At 33.8% G+C, this 12962-nt stretch overlaps 1 protein-coding gene across 1 annotated transcript in view; it reads right to left on the reverse strand.

Annotated features, from left to right (window-relative positions):
- LOC103608385 (endomucin-like) overlaps positions 1 to 12962 on the reverse strand; it is a gene marked incomplete at its 3' end in the record, with an annotated part of 55976 nt that overhangs the window by 26989 nt on the left and 16025 nt on the right. The window contains exon 3 of the mRNA XM_008592824.1: positions 10099 to 10173. Within this exon, the coding sequence (XP_008591046.1) occupies positions 10099 to 10173 (75 nt within the window). The remainder of the gene's footprint in view (positions 1 to 10098; positions 10174 to 12962) is intronic.

A 12962-nucleotide genomic window follows, 5' to 3' on the forward strand; every position in this document is an offset into this window, starting at 1 on the left:
AAATTTAATCAAGGAAGTGGTAGATCTATGCACTGAGATCTATAAAACACTGAAGAAATTGAAGACGACATGCAAAAAAATGAAAAGATATTCTGTGTTCAAGGATCAGAATTAATATTGTTAAAATATCCACACAACCCACAGCAACATACAGATTCAGTGCAATCCCTATCAAAATCTCAATAGCATTCTTCACAGAAATAGAAAAGAACAGTCCTAAAATTTGTATGGAAACATGAAAGACTCCAAATAGCCAAATCGATCCTTAGAAAGAAAAACAAAGTTGGAGGCCTCACATTTCCTGATTAAAATTATATTACAAAGCTATAGTAATCAAAACTATATAGCAGAAAAACAGACANGTTTGCCAAACATAATTTTGCTTGAGAAATACTAATTTTTAAGAGAACCGCAACATCGAGATAACATTAGCTTTACTTTTAGGACTTAGTTTTTGATATTCATGGCCTTTTAAATCTTAGATTTTGGTGTAGGTGGAATGCATGAAAGGCAAAACATAAGGAATTATCATCTATATTTGTGTTGGAATAAAGAAAATTTAACACAAGAGATGCTATCAGGATGCATATCAGTACCAGGCTGTAAGTTTAGAGAAGAAACTTTAACTTTATATCCTTAAGTGAAACCACTGCCTCCAGTTGAGCAAAAGAGTCTGAGGGAGACAGGCTGTTTTATAATTGTCTTGGAATTATTAATCTGAGATTTGTTTTGTGTATTTTGAAGAATTAAATTTATTGAAGGAAACAACACATGGAGACATTGATTACATTAGGAATTTAATGTGTGGTTACAACACATTGACTTGAAGGTAAGAGTTTATGGATTTTAATTGTATGAGGGGCATTAGCAGCTTTGTTTCTTTGGAATTATATTATTGGAATTGCTGTATTGTTTAATCTGATGCTCATGGCAAAAGTGTCTGGCCACTTTGTCTTAAGAAATAAAATAAGGGGAAGTGACTTTTTGACAAAGTTAGCATTACTAAACTATGTACTGTAGAATCCTTGTGTTGTGGTATGANTGCTCAACATCATTAATCATGAGAGAAAGGCAAATCAAAACCACTATGAGATATCACTTTAAACCCGTTAGGATGGCTGTTATCAAAATGTCAAGTGATAACAAGTGTTGGGAAGACTGTAAAGCAAAGGGAACTCTCGCACACTGTTGGTAGAAATGTAGATTGGTGCAGCCACTATAGAAAACAGTATGGAGGTCCCTAAAGAAATTAAAAATATAGATACCATATAACACAGCAGTTCTTCTTTGGGGTATATACCCAAATAAAATGAAATCACCACCTCATAAAGGTATCTGCATTCTCATGGTCATTTCAGCGTTATTCTCAATAGCCAAGTAATGGACACAACCTAAGTGTCCATCTACAGAACAACAGACAAAGAAACTGTGGTGTGCATATATATATATATACACACACACAATGGTATATTATTCCATCATGGAAAAGAAATTAATGTCATTTGCCACAACCTGAATGAACCTGGAAGGCATGCTAAGTGAAATAAGAGAGACACAGAAAGAAAAATATTGCATGACCTCACTTATATGTGGACTCTTTAAAAAAGTCAAGTGCGCAGAGACAGAGAATAAAACAGTGGCTACCAGGTATAGGGAGACGTAAGTCAGAGGATACAAAGTAGCAGATGTGTAGGATGAACAAGTCTAGAGTTCTAATGTAGGACATGAGGACTATAGCTAACACATACTGTGTTGGGGATTTCTGCTAAATGAGCAGATTTTAGCTGCTCTTCCCACATAAAAAAAATGGATAACGATGTGAGATAATGGATATGTTAATTTACTTTACTATAGTAAATATTTTACTATTTATATGTATCCCATAACTTCATATTGTATACCTTAAATAGGCAAAACAAAATTTAAGGAAAAGTTGTTGGTATAGTCAAATTAATTCAGAGCTGCATAGATTTAAAAAGTTAAGTGGATTTCATTACATTAGGACTGCAAAATTAAAAAAAAAATTATTGTGCATTATAAAACCCTAGGAGGGTAAAATTTCTAAAGTAATTGCTCAAGGACCTCCATTTTCAAGGACCATTTTATGAGTGAGTGCTCCATAGAAATTCTGTCCCTAGGACAAGGAGTGTAGTCTGGGGTAAACTTAAAGTAATGTCTTGATTTATTTCAGTGACTTCCAGGATAATATTAAAGAGCCATTTGCAGAAAGATTGTGAGAAGCCTAAATGTTCATATCAATGATCCTAGGAAAATGTTCCTAAGCATTGGCAAAGACTGTAAAAAAAGCTTCTTGAAGATTTCGCTTAGACTTTTTTGATCTCTCCCCTTGGGGTGAAAAGCAATGCCACAGACTGTAAATAAATTTCAGTGTTAAGTCCAAGAGAAAAAAAATAAGACGTGAAGGAATGTAGGTCAAACACTTGAAAAATCTAAGGAGAACTTAAGATCCATCTCCTCCAGTGTTTCACTCATAGGGAAGAGGACATTAGACAATGCAATCAGGCTACAGTGAAGTCCCAAGGGTTCTGAAGAGAACAAAAGAAACTTAATGGAAGCACATAGAACTTTTAGTTGGAGATAAAAAGTAGCAATGGTTTCATTTCTCTGTAAGTTTCATATCTCTTTCTTATTTTCTCTATCACTTAGATGATGGGTTAAAGTAGGCATTAAGGCTCCTTTGGAATTGCATGTGCAGCAATGTCCTTGCTCTTGCAAGACTGGGTATAACCCTAGAGAACAGACCACCAAGAGCTCCCTGCCATTCAGGCCTTGCCTAACAGGGTAATTGGGTGTCTCCAGATCTATCCATTATCTAACCCTGTTTACCAAGGTAGGTTCACATAGGAATTTAGGGCTTATTCCAGGCCAGGAATAAAGTTGTATTTGTACTTAAAGTGACCCTTTATATATAATCCCTAGAAACCACATGGGTTGGGGGTAGTTTGATGGCCTCAGAGGGATCCAGTAATTTTGGATTTTTTAAAATCCTTCTGCTCTTTCTTCAAGACTACATTAACACATAGATGTTGACTTGACTCTTTTTTAAAGGTCATTTTAACAGTGTTTCTTTGGAGTCATAGTAAATATTGGTAGGGGATTTTCCTTTGTTTTCTCAGATTTATTAATTCTATTTACCCACAAGGTCTTACATATCAGTAAATAATTAGCAACAGTGCTTATGGGAACTTTAAAAGCCTCTGGAACATTTGAACTGCCCTTTTTGAAAACTGTGGTTCACACCAACTACCAGTGGGGTCAGGTGGTAGGTGAAAATGAGTTGCTTTGTTTGTTTTCTGGTTGTAGAATGCACATTATTTTTTTTTATTTTACTAAGAATAGGATTGAAATAAACATATTAAAATCTATTTCAGTCATTTAAAACTGTATTCCTGAAGTCCTAAGAGCTCAGTGGGGAAGCCTCAAGGACTGCTTTTGGTGCTGAGAGAAAAACAGGTAGAAGTCTCACTTGCTCACACACATCACCACTACGCTGCTTCACACAGAGCAGCTGCAGTGGATTGAATGGCCCCCCAAAGTCATTGGAGCTGAATCCCTACTGTAACTGTTGAGGGTGGAAAATCCTATCATGGTAATTTAAAGGTAGGGCCTTGAAGAGGAGATTAGATTATAAGGACCATGCCATAGTAAATAGATTAATAATGGTGGTCATGGGTGTGGTTCTGAAGGCTTTAGAAGGAGAGCGTGTGAGAATCTCTCTCTCTGCTCCACCATTTTCTGCTTTGTGAAAACCTAGCATTGCTGTAAAGTCACCACCAAAGAAGCACCTCCCTGAACTTTGGACTTCTCAGCCTCTGAAATTGTAAACAATAAATTTTGTTTTCTTTATAAATCACCTAGTTTCAGATATTTATGTTACAAGCATCAGAAACAGATTAATAACAGCAGTTAAACTCCCAATTGTTTGAAATATTGGCATTTCAAATTTCCTCATAATATTTTTTGTAGAATTGTTTCTGCTGATTAAAATAAAAATTAGACAACTATTGCCTTACTTAATAGTAAGGTTCCTAAATAGTAACCTTGCCTATCCACACTCAAAGTAAGATGAAGAACATCACAGCTGGTAGAAATAACAAGATCTATTGTGAAATTCATGTGTTAATATTCCTACACTATGCTCAAGAATAAGGGCTTTCACCTAGACTTATTTACTCTTTTCTAGATACAGNAAAACTGTATTCCTGAAGTCCTAAGAGCTCAGTGGGGAAGCCTCAAGGACTGCTTTTGGTGGTGAGAGAAAAACAGGTAGAAGTCTCACTTGCTCACACACACCACCACTACGCTGCTTCACACAGAGCAGCTGCAGTGGATTGAATGGCCCCCCAAAGTCATTGGAGCTGAATCCCTACTGTAACTGTTGAGGGTGGAAAATCCTATCATGGTAATTTAAAGGTAGGGCCTTGAAGAGGAGATTAGATTATAAGGACCATGCCATAGTAAATAGATTAATAATGGTGGTCATGGGTGTGGTTCTGAAGGCTTTAGAAGGAGAGCGTGTGAGAATCTCTCTCTCTGCTCCACCATTTTCTGCTTTGTGAAAACTTAGCATTGCTGTAAAGTCACCACCAAAGAAGCACCTCCCTGAACTTTGGACTTCTCAGCCTCTGAAATTGTAAACAATAAATTTTGTTTTCTTTATAAATCACCTAGTTTCAGATATTTATGTTATAAGCATCAGAAACAGATTAATAACAGCAGTTAAACTCCCAATTGTTTGAAATATTGGCATTTCAAATTTCCTCATAATATTTTTTGTAGAATTGTTTCTGCTGATTAAAATAAAAATTAGACAACTATTGCCTTACTTAATAGTAAGGTTCCTAAATAGTAACCTTGCCTATCCACACTCAAAGTAAGATGAAGAACATCACAGCTGGTAGAAATAACAAGATCTATTGTGAAATTCATGTGTTAATATTCCTACACTATGCTCAAGAATAAGGGCTTTCACCTAGACTTATTTACTCTTTTCTAGATACAGTGCTAACAAGTTGGGTGTGTGTGTGTGCACGAGCATGTGTGTGTGTGTATCCCACTTAAAATAAAGCAGCAACTTAAGATAAATAACCAGCCACAGCAGGCTGGCAATCTAACCAAAGTGACAGCCTGAAAGCAGAACAAGAGCATACACCAAAAGCAGAAAAGAAAAGCAAAAAATTATGGAATTTGGTGACTATTTTGTGCAGAAAGAAAAAAAAAGCCCTATAAGCCTTGTTTATATCTAAGGAGCTCACTATATAATAACCAAATGTAGTAATAATACTGGCCCATTAAAAAATAGTTAATTTTTAATTTGTTAAATAATAAGAAAAAAATTTGAAGTCAAAGAACCAGGTTTCAAATTCCAAATTATTATTATAAATTTTTTTGCTTTTTCTTGTTATTATGTTAATTTTTCTGAAATTCAGATTTTTGTCTTTAGATAATAATATGTAAATAATTTTAAACAATCTTTTCAATATGATAATACATCCCTTAAAATTAGTACAAAATGCACTATTGAAAAAATAGTGCTTTCAAACAAATTGCAGATCACTTGCAGATCAAGTTTGTTATGCTTTGTTTAATGTGGCAAGGATGTATAATATGCTTTAAAATAGTCTTCATACCATTTTAAAAATATAATTTAATTTAATTTTAAGATTGCATGATTAAACAGGGTAACATCTGATAGGTAGTAAATACATTAAAATGAAAAGAATAATTTTTTTAAAACATTGTGGAAATAAATTCATAAATATGTGCAAATTGAGTAATACACTCCTCAATAACCAATGGGTCAAGGAATAAATCACAGGAAGTATTAGAAAATATTCTGAGATAAATGAACTTGGAAACACAACATATCAAAATTTACGAAATGCAGAGAAAGCAACACTGAGGTAAATTTATAGGTGTTAATACCTATATTAAAAAAAGAAGAAAGATATCAAATCAAAGTCCTAATCTGCCAACTAAGAAACTAGAAGAAGAGAAAACTAAATCCAGAGGAAGAAGGAGAAAAGAAATAATAAGGATTAGAGAAGAAAGAAAGAAAATAGAGAATAGAAAGACAATACAGAAAACAATATAATCAAAAGTTGGTTCTTTGAAAAGATCAACAAAATTGATAAACCTTGGGGCCAACCCCATGGCTCACTCGGGAGAGTGCAGCACTGGCAGTGCAGCAGCACTTCCACCATGGGTTCAGATCCCATATAGGGATGGCCGCTGCGCTCACTGGCTGAGCACGGTGCTGGGCAACACCAAGCCAAGGGTTGTGATCCCCCTACTGGTCACAAAAAAAAAAAAAATTGACAAACCTTTAGTTACCTAACAAAGAAAAAAGGAGAGAGGACTCAAANCTACACTATGCTCAAGAATAAGGGCTTTCACCTAGACTTATTTACTCTTTTCTAGATACAGCGCTAACAAGTTGGGTGTGTGTGTGTGTGTGCACGAGCATGTGTTTGTGTGTATCCCACTTAAAATAAAGCAGAAAGAAAATAGAGAATAGAAAGACAATACAGAAAACAATATAATCAAAAGTTGGTTCTTTGAAAAGATCAACAAAATTGACAAACCTTGGGGCCAACCCCATGGCTCACTCGGGAGAGTGCAGCACTGGCAGTGCAGCAGCACTCCCACCATGGGTTCGGATCCCATATAGGGATGGCCGCTGCACTCACTGGCTGAGCACAGTGCTGGGCAACACCAAGCCAAGGGTTGTGATCCCCTTACTGGTCACAAAAACAAAAACAAACAAAAAAAAAAATTGACAAACCTTTAGTTACCTAACAAAGAAAAAAGGAGAGAGGACTCAAATTATCAAAATCATGAATGAAAGAGGACTTATTACTACTAAACTTACAGAAATAAGAAGGGTTATAAGGTAATGCTATAAATAATTGTATGCCAATAAATTAGATAACCTAGATGAAAGGAACAAATTCCTAGAAAATCACCAACTATGAACACTGAGGCAAGAAGGAATAGAAAATCTAATAGAGCTATAACAAGTAAAGAGATTGTTAGTAATAATAAGTTTTTAAAAAACATTGCACAAAGAAAAGCCCAGGAATAGATGGCTTCACTCATAAATTCCACCAAAATTTAAAGAACAATTATCATCAATCATCACAAACTTTACCAATAATTAGCGGAGGAGAGAACACATCCAAATCATTCTATTAGCTAGTTACCCTGATACCAAAAACCAGACAAAGATATCACAAGAAAAGAAAACTACAAACTTACATCTCTAATAAATATAGACACAGAAATCCTTAACAAAATAATACAAATAAATCTAGCCCCATATAAAAAGAATTATACATGACCAAGTTGAATTTATCCCAGGAATGCAAGGTTGGTTCAATATACAGAAATCGATATCAATTCCATATTAATAAAATAAAGGATAAAAACCACATGATAATCTCAATGTACTGAGAAAAGGTATTCATGATAAAAACATTCAACAAGCTAATAATAGAAAGGAACTTCCTCATCATGATAAAGGGCATTTCTGTGATTTAAATGTCACCTCCAAAACTCACACGTAATTGCCAATTTAATGGTATTGGGAGGTGGAGGCTTTAAGAGGTGATTAAGTCATGAGAACTCTTCCTTCATGAATGGATTAATGTCATTATTGTGGGAATGGGCTCCTGATAAGAGGATAAGTTTGGCCCGTATCTTGTCTCTTGGTCTGGCATGTTCGCTTGCCCTTCCACCATAGGATAACACAGCATGAAGGCCCTTGCCAGATGCAAGCACCATGTTCTTGAACTTCCCAGACTCCAGAACCATGAGCCAAATAAACTTCTGTTTTTTATAAATTACCCAGTCTGTAGTATTCTGTTTTAGTAGAAAATGAACAAAGACAGCATCTGTGAAAAACTCATAGCTAACATTATACTTATTGGTGAAAGACTGACTGCTTTCTCTTATAATTAGGAACAAGACAAGGATGTCCCCTCTCGCCACTTCTATTTAATATTGTATTGGAGGTTTTAACCTGGGAATTAGGTAAAAATAAAATAAATAAAATAAAATAGGCATTCACACTTAAAAGGAAGAAGAAACACTATCTCTATTTGCAGATGGCATGATCTTGTATATAGAAAATCCTAAGAAACACACACACAGACGAATTAGAATCATTAAACAAGTTTATCAATGTAGCAGGATATAATATCAATATATAAAAATAAACTGCATTTCTATGCAGTAGCAATGAACAATCCAAAACTGAAATTAAGAAAAAATGATTCCATTTATAAAAACATTAGGAATAAATTAAACAAAAGAAGTGTGAGTCTTGTACATGGAAAACTATAAGCATGATAAAAAAAAATTAAAGATGACTTTGGTAAATGAAAAGGCATCCTGTGCCCATGGATTGGAAGACTTAAGATTTTTAAGATGAAAATACTCCCCAAATTGATCTACAGATCCAATGCAATCCCTATCACAATCCCAGGTGGCTTTTTGCAGAAATTGAAAAGTTGATCCTAAAATTCATACTGAAATTTAAGTGACCCAGAATTGCCAAATAATCTAGAAAAAGAAGAAAAAGAAGAAGATACACATATTCTGTTTTCAAAACTTAATACAAAGCTATATTAATCAAGAATCTGGCATAATGATAGACATACAGATAAATGGAGTAGATTTAGGAGTCCAGAAGAAAAACCATATATTTATAGTCAATTGATTTTCATCAAGGGTGCAAGGTGATTCAAATGGGAAAAGAATAGTCTTTTCAACAAATGGTGCCAAGGAACTGGATATCTACATGCAAAAGAAAGCAGTTGGATGTCTACCTCATGCTATATGCAAAAATTAACTTTAAATGTAAGAGCTAAAACTATGGAACTCTTAGAAGAAAATAATATTGCTATAAATCTTTGTGACCTTGAATTAGGCAATGATTTCTTAGGTTTGACTAAGAAACTAATACAAAAGTGATGCGTCAAAGGATACTGTCAAGGAAATAAGAAGACAATCTATAGAATGGAAGAAAATATTTGCAGATTATCTATTAGATAAGTATCTAGTCTCTAATATATAAAGAACTCTTGCAACTCAACAAGAAGAAAAATAGCCCAATTTTTTTAAATGGGCAAAAATTTGAAAAGACATTTTTTCAAAGAAAATATATGAATGGCTAACAAGCACATGAAATATGTTCAACGTCATTCGTCATTAGGGAAATGTAAATCAAAATCAAAAAAGAGATACCACTTCATACCCACTAGGATGAATATAATGAAAAAGACAGACAACAAGTATTGGCTAGAATATGAAGATATTGGAACTCTCATACATTGCTGGTGGGAATGTAATATAGTATACTGCTTTGGAAATCAGTTCCTCAAAATGTTACCAATGTTACCTTTTTTTCTTTTTGGCTGCTTGCCCACATGGGGACTTTAACCTTGGTGTTACCAGCACCACGCTCTAACCAAATGAGCTAACCAGCCAGCCATTTCTTCAAAATGTTAAACACAGTTACCATATAACTTAGCAGTTTCACTCCAGCATACGTACTCAAGAGAAATGACAAACATGTGGGAACACAAAAATTTGTACACAAATGTTTACAGCAGCATTATTTATAATCAACAAAAGTCCATCATCTAATACATAAAGAAAATGTAGTATATCCATACAATTAAATATTATTCAAGTCATAAAAAATGAACTACAGATACACGCTACAACACAGAGGAACCTGAGAACATTATGCTAAGTGAAAGAAGCCAGAAACAAAAGGTCATGTATTGTATGATTTAATTTACATGAAATGTCCAGAATAGGCAAATTTTTAGAGGCAGAAAGTAGGTTAGTGATTATCAGAGGCTGGAGAAAGAGGGGGAAGGGGAGTGATTGGTAATGGATACAAGGTTTCCTTGGGGGGAGATGAAAATATTCTGGAATTAGAGAGTGGTGATGGTTGCACAATCTTATGAACATACTAAAAACCACTGAATTGTATGCTTTAAAAGGTCACCATTATGGTATGTGAATTATATATTTAACAAAATGGTGGCAAAATGAATCACTACTCACCTTCTTCTTTAGCAGTTGTTAATGGAGGAGTTGTTGGCGTTAGAGATGTTTCTAATAATTTGCTGTTGGCTGTTCCTAGTTTGATAAGATAGATGACATTATTATTAATCATAATCTCATCTCACCTGTCAAGGAATAAATAGAAGTAATTCGAATCTGGAGGTTGACTGGAATCTCTCTGCAGAGGTATTGGTAAGCCTTTGTCCATCTTTAGTTTTTCCATTTTTTAGCACCTTTTGTCCAAAGAGGAATGCAAGTATTGAATGCTTGGGGGCTGATTTAAAAAAAAAACAAACACACACACACACAGTTTTGTAGTGAAGGCCCCCAAACTAAATTTCCACTGTCGATTGTTACCTAGGTATCTTTAAAGATGCAAAAAATTATTGCAAAAAACTCTAAACACTAATAATTTAAAATCATTTTATTTTTTTTCTGTGGGAAAAATGACTTGGTGAATGCAACCTAAGAATATCATGCCCTTTCTTCACAATCTCTTTTCATTTTGTTGATTTAGTTCTGGCATTGAAATTTTCAAAATACATAAATCATAAAGAAACTCGTAAACTCCTGTAATTACTTTGTTCATTCATAAAATGTTCTTTGGGTTCCTACTACATGCCAGGTCCCCTCTCAGACTCTCGAGGGCAGGAGCCAAATCTTTGTCATCTTTTTATACTAAAGAATAATTCCTGGCATACAGTAGGCATTTAGGAAATGTTGTTTCAAATAAGGGGGTACTCGTGCAGGACATGACAATCAATGAAGGGATAAAGAACTGCCTGAAGTAGTTGACGTGACTCATTAGATACCTACTCTCTGTAATATCAGCATTCCCTTCTTAAAACACTTTAGAATTTCCTTTTGTGATTAGATCACAGGTCTCATATTCACTATGTAATATATGTAAAATCTTAGTTCTTATATGTATGCATGCTAAATTTGGCTCTGCACAGTTAATCTAATGCTTTAAAACCCTAGTCCAGAGGAAGATTTTAAAGGATAAGTTGGCTGGAGCTGTACATCAGAGTATATGTAAGGAATCACAAGAGGAAAATAAGAGCTGTGGAGGATTACTGAGGACAAACTTTCGAGGAGGCAGTGAAAGTTCTGTCTAATGCTTATTCATCTGCCCTCGCTGCTGATTAGGGGATGCAGATTATTATAGCAATGGAAAGTGGCCATCATAGGCAGATTCTGTGAATTATATTGTAATATGGACAGCACCTAAGCACTTATGACTTTCGGACTCTCATGTGGTTGTATTTCAAAAGAAGAATCAAATAAAGGAAACCTTATTCCTAAAAGCTATGTTTGAGATTTTGCATTGCTCACTCACATGATGCCAGCATTTCATAGGTAAGGATGTCCCCTCTAGCCAGACATGATGCTTTTGTTTTCACTTCATCACTATTCATGGGATTATTGGTACCAATAACAGGCTGAATTAAATTTTTAAGATCACTTTCCCATTACTTTTCACTGACATATATCTCATATATTGCTTGAAAATTCAAAACATAAAGATCAATTAGGACATATATAATGATAATAATGAACATAAATGCAGGAAGTTTCAAGTGTGTGCAGTCTTTGAGTTTTCAAAGCCTTGACCTTTTTCTTTTATACCTATCCTGACTTTATGTTTGATAAGGGGAAGAAATGTAACAAAGTGGATATTTGGACTCAGTATTCAGTCAGAATTTTTGATATGGCTTCAGTTTCAGCCTTGGGCTTTACAAAACTGAAGATCTAAGCATTTCTGCTGTTCCTAAATTTGTGAGTGAACAGTGATCTTATGATCATGTTGATGATCATTATACATAATCTGTGTAAAAATAGCTATAACATAAATGGGACACAAGTTTTTTATATTTTTAATTTTACTTTTTCTAGCTTTAGTGAGTTACAATTGACAAATAAAAATTTTATATATTTGAAGTGTACAATATGATGTTTTGATATATGCATACTTCATGAAATTATTACTACAACCAATCTAATTAACATATCTATCACCTCAAATAGTATTTATTTGGGGGGATTATATTTATTGTTAATGTATGAATATTCACTTTCAAACATGAGTAAGCATTCTACATATAACCCATAGTGAAATCCTCCTAATGTGCTAGATACGTTAAAATTCTGAAGTATAAATGCATATTTATTATTGTAAGAGTAAAATGTTGCAATAACTAATGATAAGTGTGTTTTCTGTTAATTTTATGAGCAAAAATGATTAAATACTTTCAAGTAGTTAATTAGAGTAATAGATTGAAGTTAAGATAAACTTAAAGAGAANGTTAAAATTCTGAAGTATAAATGCATATTTATTATTGTAAGAGTAAAATGTTGCAATAACTAATGATAAGTGTGTTTTCTGTTAATTTTATGAGCAAAAATGATTAAATACTTTCAAGTAGTTAATTAGAGTAATAGATTGAAGTTAAGATAAACTTAAAGAGAATACTATAGCAGTATATCTTTAAGGATATTACATCATTTTGAGTCAATAAATGTTTATAGAAGATTACATCATTAGAATATCATAATTCTACTCTCTGTAAAATTGTTCAGTGAACTAGAATTCATAACATTTTCCCAAATAACCTTTGAGAACTGTGTTAAATTCCATTTGGGTGACAAGTATTTCAAGAAAATGTCTAATTGGTAAACATTTCATACTTTGTGAGGTTAAACTAAAAGCAAAATTTAACCTTACTACTTCAAAGTTCTATGGAAAGGAGGAACAAAAAAATCATAAACAAAGATATCCCAGGTAGTCAATTTTCAAAATTCAAACTTAACAAGGAAAGACAATGGATAAAAGGAGAAAGAGTATGGAGAAAAATAAGGTACCC

Source organism: Galeopterus variegatus, unplaced genomic scaffold (assembly GCF_000696425.1).
Source record: "Galeopterus variegatus unplaced genomic scaffold, G_variegatus-3.0.2 Scaffold8378, whole genome shotgun sequence".
NCBI lineage: Eukaryota > Metazoa > Chordata > Mammalia > Dermoptera > Cynocephalidae > Galeopterus > Galeopterus variegatus.